This window comes from Gorilla gorilla, chromosome 4, assembly GCF_029281585.2.
Source record: "Gorilla gorilla gorilla isolate KB3781 chromosome 4, NHGRI_mGorGor1-v2.1_pri, whole genome shotgun sequence".
Lineage (NCBI taxonomy): Eukaryota > Metazoa > Chordata > Mammalia > Primates > Hominidae > Gorilla > Gorilla gorilla.
Genome location: NC_073228.2, coordinates 145072556 through 145094930, shown reverse-complemented (window position 1 = coordinate 145094930; position 22375 = coordinate 145072556). Strand labels below are relative to the sequence as shown.

Here is a 22375-nt window from a genome sequence, read left to right as displayed (position 1 = left end):
GATTCCAATGTCAATCTGTTCTGGACTACCCTCACAGATATATCCAAAATTAATGCTTTACCAGCTACCTGAGTATCCTTAACCCAGTCAAATTGACCCATAAAGTTAACCATCACACAGTGTTTCTCCAATGTGTATTATCACATGAGTGGTAAAATATGAAGAATAAATGAAGGATTTTTCATATTGTTTACAATTATAGAGGCTGTCTTCGGTGTTTGTTCTCACATTTCTATTGAAAGAGGAGGGCAAACTGTATACTTGCCCGTCTTTCTTACATGCATAAAGTTCCTTTTTGGTTTATTTTCATTTGAACAGGAAGTTTTGAGGAATAAATGAAGGCTTTTCTTCATTCTCTATATTGATAAATCCTCTCTCCAATGTTAGTTCTTACATGTACAGCAAGAGATGTGGAAGAAATCAAGCCTATCTCACATTCTTTTATATCCATAGGGTAAATTACAATATGAGTTATCACATATGCCCTAAAGGATTAGGGGCAACTCAAGGTTTTTCTACATTTTTATGTTAATAAGATTTCTCTTCAGTGAGAGTTTTCACATGTTTTCTAAAAGATTAAAGAAAATTGAAAGCTTTTTCACATTTCTTGTACTCATAAGGCTTATCTCCACTGTCTACTGTGAGTTCGTTTTTTTTTTGTTTGTTTTTTTTTGTTTTTTTTGTGAGATGGAGTCTCGCTCTGTCACCCAGGCTGGAGTGCAGTGGCATGATCCTGGCTCACTACAACCTCTACCTCCTGGGTTCAAGCAATTCTCCTGTCTCAGCCTCCCGAGTAGCTGGGATTACAGGTGCACGTCACCACACCTGGCTAATTTTTGTATTTTTAGTAGAGATGGGGTTTCACCATATTGGTAAGGCTGGTCTTGAACTCCTAACCTCAGGTGATCTACCCGCCTTGGCCTCCCAAAGTGCTGGAATTACAGGCATGAGCCACCATGCCCAGCCCACTGTGAGTTCTTACATGTACATCAATAAATGAAGAATGAACAAAGGCTTGCTTACATGTCTATTCATAGAATTCTTCTCCAGTGTGAAATTTTTCATGATTCCTAAAATACAAGGAACACATAAAGGATTTCCTCTATTCCTTACTTCGATAGGGTATGTGTTCAGTGTGTGATGCCATGTGTGTTTTTAACAAGTGAAAGATCAGTGAAGACTTTCTTGCATTCACTGAATTCACATAATTTCCCTGCAGCATGAGTTCTCTAGTGCACATTTAGATTTGAAATCTGGCTGAGATCTTTTCATGTTTATTACTCTCATTATATTTGTATCCAATTTGGAGTATTTTCTACAGAGTAGACATCAAGATCTTTTTGAGAGATTTTCAAATTTGATTATATTCATAGAGGTTTTCCACCATATGAATTCTCAAATATAGGTCCTGTGTCTTGTGCTGATCCATCTATGTCATGGCAAGAGAATGAGGATTGCATAATTGGAGGTTTTTTATATTGTAACTTAAGTAGTATAATACTAATTGAAGGTAGACCATGATAAGAAAAGGCAGTATATTGTCATCCGTAGAAGAAATACTCCTGAAACTGTTGTAGCTAAAAATTCAAATAAGGATATAAAATGGAATATGAAAAATATTTAATCAAGTCAAAAGAAAACAGAAAATGAGGAACAAAGGATTTCAAAGGAAAACAGAAAATGGGGAACATAGGAATGAAAATGGAGGGTATGAATAAAATTGCAATAGAGACAATCATGTTATAAATAATTACATTACATATAAATGGAATAAACTCTCCAATTAAAAAGCAAACATATTAACACTGGATAAAATGCAAGATTTAATGCTATGTTGTTTTAAAAAGATGCTTTTTAAATATAAATACAGGTTGAAAGTAAAGAATGAAAAAATATATCATGCAAACCTTAAGCATAAGACATGTAGACTGACTATATTAATATCAGAGTAACTAGAGACTAAATGAGACATTTTATAATAATGAGCGTCAGTTCATCAAGCAGCTATCCATTGTGCATGTAATAACAGAGCTTTAAAGTACATGAGATTAACAAATGATAGAACTGAAAATAAATAAAAAATTCACAACAAACAGATGCTGGAGAGGATGTGGAGAAAAAGGAACGCTTTTACACTGTTAGTGGGAGTATAAACTAGTTCAACCATTGTGGAAGACAGTGTGGCTACTCCTCAAGGATCTAGAACTAGAAATACCATTTGACCCAGCGATCCCATTACTGGGCATATACCCAAAGGATTATAAATCATGCTACTATAAAGACACATGTATGTTTATTGCAGCACTATTTACAATAGCAAAAACTTGGAACCAACCCAAATGTCCATCAGTGATAGACTGGATTAAGAAAATGTGGCACATATACACCATGGAAGACTATGCAGCCATAAAAAAGGATGAGTTCATGTCCTTTGCAGGGACATGGATGCAGCTGGAAACCATCAATCTGAGCAAACTATCACCAGGACAGAAAACCAAACACCGCATATTGTCACTCATAGGTGGGAATTGAACAATGAGAACACTTGGACACAGGGTGGGGAACATCACACACAGGGGCCTGTCATGGGGTGGGGGGCAGGGTGGGCATTGGGAGAAATATCTAATGTAAATGACGAGCTAATGGGTGTAGCAAACCAACATGGCACATGTATAACTATGTAACAAACTTGCATGTTGTGCACATGTACCCTATAACTTAAAGTATAATTAAAAAATAAAAACTCACAATCACAGGTGAAGAATTTAACACTCTTCTCCTAATAACTGGCAGAACATGTAGAAACAATGTTAAGAATAAAGAAGATCTAAAAACATTATCAAGTGACTTGATTTAATTGATATTTACAGAATACTCAACCAACAACTGTAGGTTACACATTTCTTTCAAGTATACATGGGGAACTCACCATGATAACTTACATGCTGAATAATTTTTAATGACTTCATAAATCTCAAAGGGTTGAAATTTTACAGAGTATGCTCCCAGACCAAAAAATAATTATTTTGGAAATCAAAAATGTTACCTTTGGATAGTTGGAAATTAAGCAACACAATTATAGTCAAGCAATGGATCAAAGAAGAATAGTTCAAACTGAATGGTAATAAAAACACAAACTAGTCAAGTTCATGAAATGCAACTTAAGTAATATACAGGAAGAAATTTATAACTTCATACTTTTATATATTTTCAAGTGTGTTAGAAAAGAAAGGCTTAGAATCAATGATCTGAGCTTTCAGAGAAGCTAGAAAAAGAGAAAACTAAACTCAAAATACATGGAATAAAAGAAATAAAAACAGAAGAGCAGAAATCAATAAAATAGGAAACAAAAAGGAGGCTAGAAAAGGTAGCTCACACGTGTAATCCCAGCATTTTTGAAGGTTGAGGTGGGAGGATTGCTTAAGCCCAGAAGTTTGAGGCCAACTTAGGCAACATAGTGAGGCACTGTCTCTACAAAAATAAAAATAAAAATAATTAGCTGGATTTGGTGGCATGCACCTGTAGTCCTAGCTGTTCATGAGGTTGAGGCAGGAGGATCTCTCTCTCTCTCGTGTGTGTGTGTGTGAGTGATGGAATTTTGCTGTTTCGCACAGGCTGGAGTGAAGTGGCGCGATCTTGGCTTACTGCAACCTCTGACCCCCGGGGTTCAAGCGATTCTCCTGCCTCAGCCTCCTTAGTAGCTGGGATTACAGGTGCCCGCCACCATGCCTGGCTAATTTTTATATTGTCAGTAGAGATGGCGTTTCACCATGTTTGCCAGGCTGGTCTCAAACTCCTGACCTCAGGTGATCCATCTGCCTGGGCCTCCCAAAGTGCTAGGATTACAGGTGTGAGCCACCATGCCTAGCTTTAGGAGGGTCTCTTGAGGCTAGCGGTTTGATGTCACAGTGAGCTATATTGCATCACTGCACTGCAGCCTTTTTTCTCTGAGAAAAGGAAGAAAACAGAAAGTAATAGGAAAAGTAGTGAAACCAATGATTGTCTTGTTTTTCAAAATTAATAAAATTGGTACATTGACAGAAATACCAATAAAGACAAAAAGAGGGAAAACATAAATTACCAATATCCATAGTGAAAGGGGGAGGGCCTCACTGCAGATTCTAAATATATTGAAAGATGAGAAAGAAATATTATCAATAGCTTCATGACAATAACTTCAACATCTTTGATAAAATAGATAAATTTGCTTAAAAAACACAAGCTGCCAGCTGCTGACAGAAGAGGAAACAGAAAATTAAAATTGCAGCATATTTATTTAAGAAATTGAGTGTGCAATTCAAAATCTTCCCACAAAGAAAATGTCATTCATGGTTGGGTTCAGCAGTAAATTCTATCAAATACATAAAGTAGAAATAATAACTATCTTACATAAACTCTTTCATAAAAGAAGAAGTGGAGGAAACAATTGGCAAGTCATTTGATGAGACCAGGAGAACCCTGAAACTAAATCCTGACAAGGGTATTACAAGAAAAAAAAATTGTAGATCAACATCTCTCATGAATATAGATGCACAAATTCTCAACAAAATTAGCACACTGACTTGGCTGCATGTCACCTGGAAGAAAAACTTACAAACAATTTTCCTAGACGATCATGATCACACAGGTGCTGTTCCATTCCCACTCTGCATGACTCCAGCTCATGAGATCTGCTTGGATGTCTTTGGATTCTTCCATCATTGCTCCTGCCACTCCATATTTGGAATAGGACTTGCTTCAGATTTCTTTGCTTGAATTCCAGTTGTAGCCATCACTGTTACCATAGTAACATTTGAACTTGCAAGTTGGAAACAACGAACAACTGGGACAAGGGCAAAGCAAGTAACTCAGATGCAAATTTTAAGTCATTATCCCAAAACTTGGAGATAAATACTATTTGTTGCAATATTGTAAAAATTAAAATTTAATGTAAACACCCATGAGAAACAAAATATGAAATTTTAAGTAAGGACAGGAACCACCCTGCCCTTGCACACATTTGCCACACTAACCTCACCCTCATCCTGTCAGATCCTATTGTCAACTTTATTGTTTCCTGATCTCACTGGGGGAAAATTTACCATGTCTACTTCACAGCTCCTTCTCCTAGGCTACTCCTTCAAGGCCAAAAAGGTCACAAAAATTCTAAATTCAATAATGTTGGGATTGTTCCATTTGCAAGAAATAACTTCCTTTCATTTGAAAATATAAACTCTTCTACAATACATTACTAACGCCAACTTTATTAAATACATTCATAGATTAAAGAAAAAATCTTAATGTGGAAAAGTTTTGGAAAAGCAATGTTATTCTGGTATTTATCTCTGCATTTTATTGCCACTGTCTACTAAAGCCACCCACCAGAGACACACACATATACAGGCACAAATGCACACACACAAATACACAAACCACTATGGGGTTTTGTGTATTTGTAGCTGTAGATTTCTAAAATTGTTTGAGGCATCATCATTTATGTATCATGATAGATTTTTCTCGACTTTTTGGCGACTATGCTGATAAATGGAAGTAATGCTCTTCTCAAGGTATTCCAGATCAGTCTAAGAAAGACAAAATTATTAATCCTTTAGAGATGCCTTTAAATTCTAGACTTTACCCATAAAACATTTGTAAATTAAGATACAAAGGAAGTAGTACACATTCGGATCTCTAGGCCTGTTTCAAAACATGCATTTCTATATGTAAGAAGGTTGTCAGGAATTAATCAAATACGTTTTTCAGAAAAGGTAAGAGAAAGACCAAATCTAAAAGTAGTAGTAATGAGCTTTCTTCTCTCATTTGGTATACAACTTAATATTATCTTGAAAATGACCATCATTGCCACAAGTGACAGGGACTACTGATGATTGGGTACTAATGGTAATACCCTAGAGGAAATGGCATTTGCTGTTCTCCAGCCATTAATATTCATAATGGGGGCTGTAAATATGGTGCCAACTTCTGAAAGTCCTAGAATTCACGAGAATTTTTAATTTTTTTATGACTATGCTGATAACCAGAAGTAATGCAGTTATCAAAAGCCCCAGTCAGTTAGATAATGATTACTGCAGTCAGAAACATAGAAAGGTCAAGAACAAATTCATGTATTTAAGTCATTTTGCTATTACATCTCTTCCTTTGACATATCATTAAGGGGGCATCTAGGTGTGTAAGAAAAAATCCACTTAAAAAGATGCTAATAGCTACTGTGCTAGCTAAAATGAATGTTCTGCAGAAGATTTCGATGAAGAAATAGATGTCACAGGCCTCACTGATTTTAATTCCCATTTTAAGAGGAACCACCCTCAATTGCCACCACTCCAGATAGTCTACTTTGCCCTTCCTACTGGGCATCAGTTTTCTTTAGTGAGCTGAGCAGTATACAGAAATTCAGCATCAATGTTGATTTGCCATTGTCACCTATGACCATTCCACAGACAAATGCCTGGATGTTCAAAGTAATTGAGCTACCATCTATCTGTTGCCCTGATTGTGAAGTAAAATTTCTTTAATATTTGCAGACACATAAAATACAAGAATTATGAAGAAAATGTTCACTGTGATTCCCTTAATTTCTAATCATTGGTGTTGGTGAATACTGACACACGCAGATATGTGTTTGCCTCCCCTTTTCCAGGGAGTGCATATATCTCCACCCCATTGGACTCTTGTAAAACAAATGGGAGCAGTCATATTATTAAACCAACAAACACAAATCTCCTGCTTCCTAGCCCTAGTTTGGAATTGATATCAGCCCACCAGTATTTCCAAACTTGGTACCAGAAAAGGCATGAGTCAACTTATAATAGTTTTAAAATAACTTTTAGGCTCTTGAAATATAAGCGCATTTTTCTCCATGTAAAGGAAGCTGGTCTGCAGTAAAAGGGAATGAAACCAGCAGGATAGAAAAAATGGTCAAGTCCTTGTTTCTAGTTGTTATGGCCCTACCCTTCAATCAGTTTTATTTCCAAACATATCCTAAATTACTTTATATACCCTAATATCTTCTCAATAAATTCTGTATTTTATCTTGAGAGTTAATTTGAATTGGGTTTCTGTTGATTAATACTAAAAGAATTTAGACTAACAGAAGTATTAATTTGGCAAAAGATCTTCCTGGTTAGTACATTTTTTGTTACTATGAATTATGAATTTCTAAAAGTCATTTTCAATGCAGAATATAAGAGATATGTAGAAGAGCATACACTTTTCAAACATGATTCTGAATGTTGATGGCAGTAGTGACAATTTGAGGAGTAACATGTAGGGACAGGCTAGTTGAGTGACACAAGATTCCTTCAAGGAGCATGCTCAGGAATATCTTTAACCTCCATTCTTTGGATCTGGAAAATGTGGAATGCCTGACTTCCCTGGCATGGATCAGACTTTTAACAATGATCAGATGAAAATTTCTGATCAGAAAGAGAACTTGGAACAGAACTTGGTCAAAGTATTTCATATGCCTTTTTATTTCATGTCAAATGTAATATCCAAACAATGTTGAGGTATTTCCAGAACTGCCTATTTGGACATTTAAAATCTTTTGAATATTCTTAGTTCTTGGCCTGCTCATTCACATTGGAGAGCACATGACACAAGAGGGTTCCCATAGCCTCCCACAGGTAAAACTTCTGCAGTGATTTCCAGGCTACTGATTCAGCAAGAGACAATATTCTGATTTTTTTTTTATTACATTTCCCAGGATAAAGCCTGCAGGGTTTTGCCCAGATTACATTTCTGTTCATGGAGTATTCCAGTGAGGCCTCTGAGTTAGATTTTCATTAAACATCACCAAAGTGAACTCTCATTGAATGCTATTTGGCTTTGCTTGGGAAAAAAGACACAAGCCTCTCCCTTAATAGATTGGAAATACGTATGAAATGAGCTTGCTATATTAGAGCCTATATTCTATTGATTTTACAGGAAAGGAATCCATTTTTACAGGAATAGGCATTGGATTAACAAAAAATATTCTTTATGTTTATGTTTCCTTTGTTCTTTTGTGAAGAAAATACATCATCACAGTGTTTATCTAAGATTATAAAACGCTTAGGGGATTATCCCAAAGATAACTCATAACACTCCATTACGACTTCAAAATATCCAGAGAGACCTCTGCTAGTACCGCCAAGCTTTCAACTTTTAAGGAAATCTTTTCTAAAAATTCAGCCATCAGCCAAAAGGGATAATTTTATATACATTTAAATAGTCATATTAACTAAATTGTCTAAAATTATACATAATTTCCATGTTTACAGTAATCAAACTAGAAATAGAAGTTCCACGTTGCTCTTTTAAGTAGTGGTTTGGAGGATAGTGAAGAGACACTGCAGCTTATTTTTATTATACCAAAAATATAGCTAATGGGTTTCTCAGAAAACTGTTGCTCCCATTTAAATTCATTTGTGGAAGAAATTAAAATTCTTCTCCACTTTCCAATTGTTGGAATAAGGTAGCTCCCACCTTGTGAATGCTGTCATATGACCACAACTACCTATGTATTCCAATTGCCATTTAGGAAGAAAATAAAAGCAAGGAAGGGAAATAAAGCAAGACGGTCAATGGCCTTAGATTAACATCATAAAAGGCAAGGTGAGACTTACAGAAATCTCAAAAGAAGTCTACAAAATCTGAAAGAGAAAATAGGTAAAATGAATGGCTCTGTTTATGTTGATGAGAGTCTCTATTCTGCTAGTTTCCAAAAAACTTATTTCACTGTCCTTAATTTTTTTATTCACTAAGAAACAATGACTTGTCACTCATGTTCAAAATTGTTCTAGGTGCTATGCATGACATAGAGGAGAATTGGTACTTATCCTTCAAATAGCCATAATCCACAAAAACACATGGACTGCTGATCTGCTTATGAATATTTTCAGGATCCATATTTAGTCAATTTTACTAAGTAAAATTTTTAGCCTTGCTACTTATTGCCTGTGATGGGGGCAGGGTATTCTGGATTGCTGCATAAACATCTTAGTCATCTTGCTCAGGATACCGTTAAGTCCAGATTTAAAAGCGTGCCTCGCATTTATCCGTTCACTTTCTGATTCTGTTCTCCAAAGTCAGCTTTTGGAGATGCTACTAGCCAGGAATATTTCTTGAAAATTCAGTTATTTGCATATGTTTGCCAGCTGTGAGATGATTGAATGATGGCATAAATTTAATTGCAGTAGTTCAGAGTACTGTCCCTTGATAACACCCCAGGGAAAACAATATGACTGATTCAAGACAGGCAAGGCCCCAAATTAGGGCTTATCCCAGGAGGCCTTTTGGCTTCACACATAAAAGAATTCAAGGGCAATCAGGTGTTATTAGACAGCAATCTTTTATTAAAAGGGACTGCTCCTTGCTGAACAGGACTAACTATTTTGCAGTGCACCCAGATTTGGCAGTAGCAGCTTATGGGTTGTTGGCAACTGTATTTATACTCACTTATACCTATTTTCACTTACATGCAAATTAAGAGGTGAGTTAATGCAAATTGAGGAGCTGGTTATTCAGAACTTTCTAGAAAAAGGGGCAGTAACTTCCAGGTTGTTGCCATGGAAAAGGGCAGTAACTTCTGGGTTGCCATGATATTTGTAAATTGTCATGGGGCTGGTGGGAATCTCTTATGCTAATGAGCAGTGAGGGCAATTAGAGGTTGCCTTCAACACCAGCTGCTACTTCCTGCAGGGTTTTTCACTTTAGTTGTGTACCACCTGCTGGTTCCTGTCAATTTCTTCATTTTGTCCTGTTCTGATAGGGAAATAAGTCCTGCTGATCTCCTACCTCACTACTTCTCTGACAAATGCCTCATACATTTTAACTAGACAACTTGGAACCTAGTCTGGCAACTGTGTAAAAAAGTAAAAGTAAAAAAAAAAAATTACCTGCACCAATGAACGTGGCAATACATCCAGGGAAACTCCTGCTTTCAAGGCTTGGGACTAATCCTCTGTGTTTTGAGAGCTGTACTCTCTGGACTTCAGGCTCCATCCTCTGATGCATCCTTCCTTTTTCATTGGAATTGGCACATGTTTTTAGCTAAGCAGTTTTATCAGTCTATTTCTAGCTTACAGAGTTTGGGGAGGGGAGTACCACATCCTCCTTTAATTAGTTCTCTCTATCCCTTTCAATTCAAGCTGGCAGTGTTTCTGCTGATTAAACATTCTCAATAACCTTATTTCCTGTGCATTTCACAGGGATTCAATTTATTAAACAAGAGACTCCTTCCAAGTTATTTCCTGAGTAATTATGTCTATATTCCTGGCTTCTGCTGATGCGGCTGAAGATATCCATGTCATGTACCTAGTCTCTTCAAAGAGCCTTCTGTATGATTGACTACCTGATTCTTTCAACGCACTAGTAAAAGGTTGTCCTGATATGTCTGTGGCTTTCTCTCCAAAACATGCATCCTTAGCAGTGAATCTCCTGATCTTAACATCTGTTGCAGTCTGAATAGGGTGAGAATTTCCCCAACCATCAAGTCTGGGTTCGTTTTTGCTTCACAGTTCTTCTCTCAATCTAATTCCTCTCATTCTTTTCCCTCTCACATTTTACTATGAGCAGCAAGAAAAAAACAGGCTGTACATTTAACCCTTTGCCTGAAAATCTCAGTGAAATCTCCCAAGTTCATTGCTTAAAAATTCTTTCTACGTAACTACAGGACACAATTCAGCTAATTTTTCTTCCACCATATAAAAGGATTCCCTTTTCTTCAGTTTCCAATAATATTTTCCTCATTTCTGCACCCTCACCAGCAGAGACTTTAACATCCATCTTTCTACTCACAATCTATTTAAAGTGATGTGGGTATTCTCTAAGACAACATGTTTCTCCAACATGCTCCTCACTTCATTCTGAGTCCTTACTAGCAGATTTGTTAACACCATATTTCTGCTAACACTCTGTCCAAAGCAAGCGAGGCTTTTTCTGTCATGCCTGTCAAAGTTCTTCCAGCCTCTGCCCACTGTCCAATTCAGAAGCCATCTGCACATTTTAAGTGTTTATTACAGTAGCACCCCACTTCCAGGTATCAAAATCGGTGTTAGTTGGAGTTCAGCCAGAGAAACAGGCAGCAGATGTGTAGTAATCAATTTATTGCAAGGAAGTGACTTATTCAGTTTTGAAACGTGGCTGGACAAGTCCAAAATCTGTACGGCAGGCAGTTAGGAGGGGCAGGCTGGAATTCTGGGGCATAAGCTGAAGCTGCTGTCCTTAAACAAAATTTCTTTTTCATCTCACGAAGACTCAACTCTGCTTTTATGGCCTTTCCACTGATTGAAATAGACCCACCCAGATTATCTAGGAGAGTCTCCCTATTTTAAGTTTAGCTGATTGGCAACCTTAATTCTGTTTGAACCTTAATTTCTTTGCAATATAACATATTCATAGGTTCTGGGGATTAGGGCAGGAACATCTTGGCGGTCATTATTTTGCATGCAATACCATTCTAGAGTATCTGCAAAGTTGAGAAGCTCCTGGAGACAGAAAAGTCCTGACAAGAGAGCAGATGTTTTTTCCTCAAATAATTCAACTCCTTCACCAACATATCCTTTAATAAATTTTGTTTGGTTAACTAATATTAATTCTACAATGTATTTTCTTTCAAATTCCTTATGAATCAGAACAATGTTGCCATCCAAAGACAAGTAGATGTTGGCATACTGTACCATCAGAAGCTCCTCTAAGCCCAGAATTTGGAACTCAGTTAAGATTTTCCTGCTGTGGAAAGAGGAAATTGCAGGAGATGCATTACTTGGTCCTAGTGTCTATCGGCCTTATACGAACACCTTAAACACAGTAAATCTGGGTATTAGGAAGCCTGTCCAGTCCCCCCATAGGATCATAACATTAGATAGAGATAAGGAAGAACCCATTAATCTTTTCTATGTTAATTTACATGAGACAGAATACATTACGCAGATATATTTTTATGAGATGACATATGTGTTTTAGAATGAAAATCTAATGCTTTCAAGTGTGACTTTGAAAAGAGTAGCTTAAACTTATCCATGTTGCTCCTTATTGGAAAAAACAAAACTCCAAATATGAAGCTTGGAAGAAATTACACATGGATAAATATGAAATGATTACACCCCAAACTTTTGTCAAAAAGTCAGAGCTGTGTGAATAAGAAAAACTATAAAAAAACCTTAAAATATGACTTCAGAAATCATACATTCTTATGTAGTGTCATACAGTGTGAAAGCTACTTTCAGAATTAGAGTTATGTTTATTAGGTGGGGTTAACTTTCATATCACCCTTCAGTAATGAATACTATTAATTTATTCAGAAATATGAACTTTCCTGACATGAAATATTTATAATAATACAATAATTTGAAAACTAACAATCAGACCAAGGAAATGAGTAACATTACTAAAGACAACAGTAGAAATTTTTTAAAAAGTAGAATTCAAGATTACTAAAGGGTTAAAAAAAACTAAGGTGAAAAGTGAGGAAGACAAAATTAACAGACAGTAGGAAAGCTACAGATACCTACATTATTCTAGAAATTCTGATTTCCTCCTAGAGTCCTGGCTTACAATGTTGGGGAATATAGGCTTCAAGAACTTGAAATCATTACTTTCAGAGCCTCCCGTCAGACACACCTCGTACTGGTAGCTCTGGGACAGGGTCCCGGTGCCGCTCACGTTCACCAGATGCCCTGGAAAGGGGCCCTCAGGCACTGAGCAGCGACCCACCGAGGCCGCACTGCTCCTCCTGCACAGCCGCACTGCCACGAACAGGAGCACCGAGAAGAGGAAGAGCGACGACACCGAGGCCAACGCCACCACCAGGTAGACGGTAAGCGAGTCGGCCTGGGCTTGGGCCGGGGCCGCCTCTGGGAGCGGCAGGTAGGGCTGGGAGAAGCCGTCCACCAGGAGCACGTGCAGCGTGGCGGTGGCCGAGCGCGGAGGCTCGCCATTGTCCTTGACCAGCACCACCAGCCTGTGCTTGGCCGCGTCGCGCTCGCTCAGCAGCCTGGCGGTGCGCACCTCGCCATTGTGCGCCCACACGCCGAACAGCCCGGGCTCCGTGGCCTTGAGCAGCTGGTACGACAGCCAGGCGTTCTGGCCCGAGTCGCCGTCCACCGCCACCACCTTGGTCACCAGGTAGCCCGGCTCGGCCGCCCGGGGCACCAGCTCGGTGCAGGGCGCGGAGCCGTTCTGCAGCGGGTACAGCACGAAGGGCGAGTTGTCATTGGCGTCCAGCACCAGCACGCGCACCAGCGCCTCGCTGCTCAGCGCCGGGGAGCCGCGGTCTGTGGCGCCCACGCGGAACTCGAAAGCCTGCAGGGCCTCGTAGTCCAGCGACCTGAGGGCGAACAGGTGGCCGTTGTCTGTGTTAATGGAGACCAGGGAAGTGAGGGGCAGGTGCGGGTCCTGGGATGGCAGCAGCGAGTAGGTGACCTGGGCGTTGGTGCCTGAGTCTCTGTCTGTGGCGCTGACGCTGCCGATGTGCAGGGCGGGGCTGTTGTTCTCGCCGACGAACAGGGTGTAGGAGGTTTGGGTGAAGGCGGGGGCGTTGTCATTGACGTCAGAGACCAGCACGGTTATGCTCTGCTCGGTTTTCAGCCTTGGAGTCCCCAAGTCTGTGATGGTGATGGTGATGTTGTACTCGGCTCTGGTCTCTCTGTCCAGCGCCCCTTCTGTTACCAGCCTGTAGAAATTCTCAACAGAAGGTTTTAGCTTAAAAGGAACATCATCCTGAATTGAGCAAATCATTTTTCCATTTTCCCCAGAGTCTCGGTCTCTAATCCTAAACAGGGCCACTTCTGTCTCTGGAGAATTCTCGGGAATAGGGCTGGTAAGTGATGAAATACTTAGTTCCGGGAAGTTATCGTTAACATCCAGCACCTTAACAGAGACAGAGCATTTTCCAGAAAGTCCCCCGCCATCAGATGCCTCTATATCTAGATCATACGAAGACATTGTCTCAAAATCTAGTTTTTTAATTAGTCGAATTTCTCCTGAAAGGCTGCTTAGCTCAAAAGGTTTGTTTATCTCCTGAGAGCTGTAATAAAGGGAGTATGATATCTCTCCATTTGTCCCAGTGTCTAAATCCCTAGCAGAGACCTTGACAACTAGGGAGCCTACTGGGCTGTTCTCTGGGACCTGCACCTCATAGAGCGCCTGCACAAACTCCGGGGCATTGTCATTGGCGTCCAAGACCAAGATGAGGATCTGGACGGTGCCAGATCGGGGTGGAGAGCCACCGTCCACCGCTGTCAAGGTTAATCTGAGCTGGGCCTGCTCCTCGCGATCCAGTTCTGTGTCCAGCACCAGCTCTGGGTATTTCCTGCCATCCCCTCGGGTGCGAGTAGAAACATGGAAATGAGAATTGGGAGAAATATTGTAGTTTTGAACATTATTGCTGCCCACGTCCAAGTCCCGAGCTTTTTTCAGAGGAAACACTGTCCCAAGGGAGCTAGTTTCTGGGATTTTCAGGGTCATTTCTCTTTCAGGAAACTCAGGAGAATGATCGTTTATGTCTGTCACTAGTAGTTCAGCTCGAAATACTTCCAAAGGTTTTTTCAGTAACACTTGGAAATGCATTACACAGGGCTCCGTAGAGCCACACAGCTTCTCCCGGTCCAGCTTCTCATTTAATATCAACTGCCCGGTCTGCAGATCAAGCTGCAAGCCTTGTTCGTTATCCTCAGAAACTACCCGGGCTCCCCGCTCGGCTAGCTCCCCCACTCCCAGCCCTAGGTCATTGGCCAGGTTGGCTACAAAAGAACCTCTCTCTGTTTCCTCCATCACAGAATAGCGACGGGGTTCCCAGCCTGCCAGAGTCACTTCCAGTAAAAGAAGGAGAATCAGGACTTGCCTTTGTTCGGGAAAGCGCTCCCCTGCAGGCTCCATCTTTACTTCTGTACACGCCCCTTTCAAGGAACCGGAGTCAGAGCTACTTCAGGGAGCGATGGGACAGAGGCAGTGATCGATCTGTGCGTTGATAACCTGCCCGGAAATGTAGGAGAATAGCATTCTCCGGAGACACTGGTCCGTGCTCTAACAGGCTTTCCTCTTAGGCTGAAAGAGGTCTGAAGTAGCTGGTAGCATTTCATGGGCTTTTTCCTTTTCCTTTTTTTTGAAGCCTTAGCATGCAGCGCCACCATGCGTTGTCTTTACTTCGAAACGAATTGCTACAATTGATCTATTCTCTATTCTATTAGGAGTTTGGAAATTGGGAGGAAATGATGTAATCACAGTATCACGCAATGGTAATTATTAATTTCTTCATTTAAAGGAGTATTATTGGTCTCTATGTGCCAAATTATGAAATACATCAGTAAACAACCCAGACATGGTCCCCACCCTCCAGAGTCTGTAGTCTGGGTGTAGTGTTCTGAGGGAAATTGAGAAGTGAAAGAAGACATAATAGTGATCAGTCATCTTGTAATAATAATAACACACAGCCACGTGATTTCTTAAAAATTTCTCAACAAAACAAAATGAATTCTTTGATTTCTTTCAAATTCTAGACATCCTATGTACCAGAATTGTGCTCTGATTGGTTGAATTATATCAAGAAAAAGCTACACGTTCATTCCAGTGTGATATCCTTTCTACATAAAGTCAGACAGTTATGATTTTATGAAAATTTTAAACTGTGGAAAAATACATATGAAGGCACTTCCTATATCTCTTACTTTGCTTTTTCTTTTTTTTCTTTTCATTTTTCCTTTTTTTTTTTTTTTTGAGATGTGGTCTTGCTCTGTTGTCCAGGAGGGAGTGCAGTGGCACAATCACTGCTCATTGCAGCCTTGACTGCCCAGGCTCAAGCAATCCCCCCACCTCAGCAACTGTAGCTGGGACCACAGTTGCGCATCACTATGCCTGGCTAATGTTTTAATTATTTGTAAAGATGAGGTCTTGCTATGTTGCCCAGGCTGGTCTCAAATTTCTGAGCTCAAGCAATCCTCCTGCCTCAGCCTCCCAAAGTGCTGAGGTTATAGGCATGAGCTGCCGTACCCAGCCCTGCCTTGTCTCTCTCGTATTTATTATCTGACGTGGTATAGATGTACTTATTTAGTTGTTTCCTTTCTGTTTCAACCTCACATGTTAGAACTTCATTTTGTTCACTGCTGCAACCCCAATATCTAAAATAATCCCCGGTACATGGTAGGTGCTCAATAAATATTTGTTAAATGGATCCATTAATAAATCACAATTAATTTAAACATTCTGACAGATAGGTTCTCCTCCTACTGTAGAGGTCCCCTCTTCTGCTGGGATTCAAGTTCATTATATAAGATGGATAAACAAAGACAGCATGTTCATAAGGTAGCTATTTCCTATGCCCTTTAAATAGTAATGTGAAATAACTCAGAATGACCTAAAATGTCATTTCATTAAGTGGCAAAATAACTTAGCTACCCATAAGCAAGGGATATATTATATGATAGAAAGAAAGAACATAACAAGATTATGATGACCCTAAAGATAAGGATTATGTCTCTTTTAGACACACATTTTTCATTGTCAAGGTTTTTTTCACAGTGACACTTACGATACTCAAAACTCTTATATAATAAAATTTTCTAAGAATTTCTATTAAACACTTCAAAGACTGTACCATTGGAAAGATCCTTCAGTTTTTCTCAAAATTGTATATTCTGACAAAAGCTAGTGCATGTCCCTTATAGACTACTAATATTTTACAACCTCCTTAATCCCAAATGTTGTCATACTAATATGAAAAGCCACAATAAAAACTCAATAGGAAGAAAGGTCTAACTTACCAACAATGCAAGAATATCTAAACATGCTCTTGACAACAAAAACCTCACTTAGGTCTCTTAATTAGAGGGAAATTTATTAAAGAGCACATATTTGTCTCCAGCAACCTAAGGGAAAAAGACTTGGGAGGGACTGGAAAATCTAAAACAGGAAAATCTATGACAAGGTCATTCTTTTGGTACCTTATTTTTTCTTGTCTCTCAATAGATTGATGTTCTGTATTTCTTTGCAAGTGTTTAGCCAAATATGCCACCACTTTCTGCTTATGTTCCTAACAAAGAGACTATGTTGTATCTGGTTCTTAAAGCCATTTTTTTTTTAACACAGAGAATCAGATTAGGCCAGCTAGGATCATCTTATTTTTGTGTTTGAAATCACAGAGGGAGGTGGGTCATATAAAATAAGTGTGGCTGCAACATTACACTTCAGCCAAAGACAGGGAGAATTTTCCAGAAAAAGATCAGGTGGGCTAGATAGACACTACAAAAGGGAGCTATGATTTTAAAATCTTGAGATAATCTAATAATCACTAAAGATGCTCGTATGGCCGGGCAAGGTGGCTCACACCTGTAATGCCACACTTTGGGAGGCAGAGGCGAGTGTATCATCTGAGGTCAGGAGTTTGAGACCAGCCAAACTCCTGACCTCAGGAGCCAGTTTGAGTTTGGCCAACATGGTGAAACACCATCTCTACTAAAACAAGGAGCCTGTAATCCCAGCTACTCGGGAGGCTGAGGCAGGAGAATCGCTTGAACCGGGGAGGCGAGTTTGCAGTGAGCCCAGATCGCACCATTGCACTCCCGCCTGGGCGACAAGAGTGAAACTCTGTCTCAATAATAGTAATAATAATGCTTATATATGTTATGGAGTGAAGGTTATAAAAAGAGCAGAAAAGTCTTTAAGTTTGGGGAAAAATGTAGTCTTTCCCACTTCAAGCTATTGTGAAATAAAACGATGCAATTTTTGCAGACGCTTCTCCATTTAAAAATTCAAGACAGGTAAGCATAAGACAGAATCAATAGAATATGTACTAATAATCACTATATCATCGTTCCTGTCTTCTAAGCATCAAAAGTTTAGAAAAGCTTTCTTTAATGAAACGGAATGGAGCTGGAGTCTTCAAGTCAACAGCCTGTGATTTTGAAAAGTTGATAAATTGAACAAATATTACTTTTCATTAATGAGTAAACCTGAAAGTTGTATTCATCAAAATGGACATGATAAAAGGAGACTAAGTATGAACAAATAATCAAAGAAAATGTCTAATCTTAAGTAGGAAAATGAAATCAGGAAAATCTTAGAAAATCTATATAGCACAAAAAACGTAACAGAGACTTAATATATTGATAAAGGACTAACCTTTATCCTAAATGCTCTGAAAAATCTACAGATTCTTAATTGAATCCAAAACCATTTACAAAGTTGGACTTTTCCTCCCATCATTCACAGCGCCCGGATGCTTAGGGATAACAGACTTCAGGAATTTGAATTCATTTGTCCCGGAGCCTCGCGTCAGAAACACTTCATACTTGTACCTCTGGGATAGGGTCCTGGTGCCGCTCATGTCCACCAGATGCCTGGAAAGGGGTCCTCGGGCACCGAGCAGCGACCCAATGAGGTCTCCCTGCTCCTCCTGCACAGCCGCACCGCCACGAACAGGAACACCGAGAAGAGGAAGAAAGACGACACCGAGGCCAACGCCACCACCAGGTAGACGGTGAGCAAGTTGGCCTGGGCCTGGGCCGGGGCCGCCTCAGGGAGCGGCAAGTAGGGCAGGGAGAAGCCATCCACCAGGAGCACTTGCAGCGTGGCGGTGGCCGAGCGCGGAGGCTCGCCATTGTCCTTGACCAGGACCATCAGCCTGTGCTTGGCTGTGTCACGCTTGCTCAGCAGCCTGGCAGTGCATCGTACGCCCAGAAGCCGAACAGCCCGGGCTCCGTGGCCTTCAGCAGCTGGTACGACAGCCAGGCGTTCTGGCCCGAGTCGCCGTCCACCGCCACCACCTTGGTCACCAGGTAGCCCGGCTCGGCCGCCCGAGGTACCAGCTCGGTGCAGGGCGCGGAGCCGTTCTGCAGTGGGTACAGCACGAAGGGCGAGTTGTCGTTGGCGTCCAGCACCAGCACGCGCACCAGCGCCTCGCTGCTCAGCGCCGGGGAGCCGCGGTCTGAAGCGCCCACGCGGAACTCGAACTCCTGTAGGGCCTCGTAGTCCAGCGACCTGAGGGCGAACAGGTGGCCGTTGTCTGTGTTGATGGAGACCAGGGAGGCGAGGGGCAGGTGCGGGTTCCGGGGCGGCAGCAGCGAGTAGGTGACCTGGACATTGGTGCCCGAGTCTCTGCGGTGCTGACGCTGCCAATATGCAGGGCGGGGCTGTTGTTCTCGCGGACGAACAGGGTGTAGGAGGTTTAGGTGAAGGCGGGGGCGTTGTCATTGACGTAGGAGACCAGCACGGTTATGTTGTACTCGGTTTTCAGCCTAGGAGTCCCCAGGTCCGTGGCTGTGTTGGTGATGTTGTACTCGGCTCTAATCTCTTTGTCCAGTGGTCCTTCTGTTAACAGCCAGTATAAATTCTCAACGGAAGGTTTCAGCATGAAAGGAACATCATTTTGAATTGAGCAAACTATTCTTCCATTTGCCCCAGAATCGCGGTCTTGAATGCTGAAAAGAGCTGCAACGGTCTCGGGAGAATTTTCGCGGATGGGGCTTGTGAATGAAGCCATGGTCAGTTCCGGAGCGTTATCGTTGATATCTACCACCTGTATTATGACAGTGCATTTTCCAGAAAGACCTGCCCCATCAGAGGCTTTAATATCCACCTGATATGACACAATTTTTTCAAAATCTAGTTTTCTGATTATTTTAATTTCTCCCCTTCGTTCATTAAGTGCAAACGTCTTAGAAATCTCTTCATCACCATAAAAAAATGAGTAGAATATCTCACCATTAATTCCTATGTCTGAATCTCTAGCGGAAACAGTGGCAACAAGGGATTCCAGGGGGCTGTTTTCTGATATCTGCACCTGATAGAGTGGCTACACAAACTCAGGTGCATTGTCATTGATGTCCAAGATTTCAATGAGGACCAGAGCAGTCTCAGTTCTGGGAGGAGTCCCGCCATCTACTGCCATGAGAGTTAACCTGAGCTCAGCCTGCTCCTCCCGATCCAGGGCTTTGTCCAGAACCAGCTCTGGGTATTTTCTGCCTTCACTGCCATTTTGGGTGAGAGCGTGGACATGGGAGTTGGGGTAGATGGTGTAGTTTTGGATGTTATTGATGCCCACATCCAAATCTTGTGTATTTTTCAGAGGAAACACAGTTCCTGAAGGAGTATTTTCCATGATTTCAAAATAATTTCTGCTTCTGGGAATACAGGGGAATTGTGTTTATGTCACTGACCAAAAGTTTAAACCTCCAAAGGTTCTTCCAGTAACACTTGGAATTGCAGCACACAAGGCTCAGTGAGTCTACACAATTCTTCCCGATCCAATGTCTCATTTACTTGCAGGTCTCCAGTCTGAAGGTTTAGCTGAAAATATTTTTGGTTATTGTTAAAAATGACCCAAGCCCTCCACTGGTATATTTCTCTTACTTCTAGCCCCAGGTCCTTTGTTAGATTGGCCACAAAAGAACCACTTTTTGTTTCTTCTGCTACAGTATATTCCACTCCGCACAGTATATTCCACTCGGCACAAGTCTGAGACAGCATAACAAAGAGAAGCAGCACTTGCCTTATTCTAGGAAAGGGCTCCTTTTCAGCCTCCATTTCTCCAACACCAACAGCATTCAGGGTCCGGATGCCTATGTTGGGTCGGTAGGCAATCTGCTCTGGGAATCAATCCTTGCAGCAACGCAATTTTCGGTTAAGAAAGCCTCTTCTCTTTGATGGATCTAATGACTGCTAGCACAGTAGTTGAAGAGATTCATTCTAACATTTCAGGAGTGTAAACTTAAGTGATATACTAGCTAAATCTGGTTTATTATGCAAACTCAATAGGTAGCCTAAGGAGTTGTGGATAACTTATTTGTGAACATTGCCTAAGGACTGTGGGCTTGTTATGTTGACTTGTTACAGTATCTAAAATAATTTATAAAGAGCATCACCATCTATTGTTAATACTGAGATACACACATGTTGAAGCTGAGAGTCACTGAGACCTTGAAGAGGGAGACAGCCAAGATCGTGGATATAAAGGCTGAAGTTAAAGTAAAAAGTAAAATGCAGAAGAAAATATGTTAAGTTCACCTGAAATAGCAGGTTAAGCATATTCCCAACTGGAGAAGATCTCAACTCATTTTTAGTAAGCAATTATGTATCGCTTGTGGATTCATTGGAATACTGAAACCCTAGCATGGAACGGAAATTTTTACTTCTAAGGAAAGAGAAAACATTTTGGGGGAGGAGACTTGGGGTTCTTCCCAACTGTACCAACTTTAGCCAATGTTTTACTCACAATGTTTAAATAATAGACACTATTATGTGTTGTGGCATTCTAATTATCTAGCTAACTGAGAAAACTAAGGATGAGCCAAGTGTAAGAATTGTGGTTCATATTGGTTTCTCTTAAGGTATAAATAACTCAAATCAACATTCTACTTTAGAATGTTTTCTTCTATACAAACAAGTTCGATTAATTAAACTTTCAAAATATGAGAACATGCCAGTCATGGGCAAAATCTGATGGACAAATTTCCTTATAGAAATATTTTGGTCATGGGTCCAAATTCACTATTATGGATTTACATGTCCAAGAAAATGTGTCCTGAATGTCTATGCATTTTTTAATATTAATGGGATAGAAGCTTGTACCTATGTCAGTAACCCAATGAATCAAAGTTAGTTTTTCATTCCCATCTTTCATCTCTTGGATAAAGTTTCCTCTTTCTAAGATCTTAGCTCCTAGGCTTGGCAGAAACTTAAATTTCTTTCACGAGGCTTTCTAGCAATAGAGTATATTAATTAAATATTTATTACTATAACTGAAATCATGAATCAATCCATATGATCGATAAATTGGGATTATTTATGGAGCAAGAATATTTTACATTACATGACAAAAATAATTTTGTTCACACTGAGCTTAGCAAGTAATTTTTAAAAGAACGAGTCTGCTAAGGAGGGTATGATGATCCTGAGAAAAGGTACAGACACCCAAAACTTACAATTTCAGTGTTATTATTATTTTTTAAACAAAAAGTATTATTTAAAAAGTAATCATGGGACATATAAAATAATGGAGGTAAAGTTAATGAGACATTTCATAAAGCCCTTTGTAGCATTTATCTGTTGAAAGACCTCGTAAATTATTTACAAATTTAAATTTTGTTACATAAGCCTCTAGTATAGATTTGTTATCTCTAGGCTTGTACATCCTGTATTTCATTCATTAAGTTAATATTAGAAGCATGCAATAAAAGACCAGGGTTTCATGGTAGATAGTCTAATTGAGTACTCAAGGTTGTACATACCTTTCAAGTCTCTTTTGATTTCAAGAAATCCCCCTTCAAGATAGGTTAAACAAAGGAATTTTACTATTACCAATGAGTCTTACTGTAGAACCCAAGGGCAATTAGACATTGGAGACTTAGGAGGAACTGAACTTAGGTGGACAGGTCTAGAACTAAGTAGCTGTTTTAGTCTCTAC

The 22375-nt window shown here is 40.1% G+C and overlaps 2 protein-coding genes across 2 annotated transcripts; both read right to left on the bottom strand.

Annotated features, from left to right (window-relative positions):
- Positions 1–11067: 11067 nt before the first annotated feature.
- PCDHB15 (protocadherin beta 15) lies at positions 11068–16331 on the bottom strand. Its single transcript, XM_055389229.2, has one exon. The coding sequence runs from the start codon at positions 14854–14856 to the stop codon at positions 12493–12495; it is 2364 nt and encodes a 787-aa protein (XP_055245204.2). The 5' UTR covers positions 14857–16331; the 3' UTR covers positions 11068–12492.
- A 1519-nt stretch (positions 16332–17850) lies between these two features.
- Positions 17851–21066, bottom strand: LOC101146984 (protocadherin beta-15). The gene is given in 6 exon segments (XM_004065284.5): positions 17851–18312; positions 18315–18638; positions 18641–19072; positions 19075–20080; positions 20082–20142; positions 20144–21066. Coding segments are annotated over 6 exon segments (2340 nt in total). The 5' UTR covers positions 20497–21066; the 3' UTR covers positions 17851–18148.
- Between the last annotated feature and the right edge of the window lie 1309 nt (positions 21067–22375).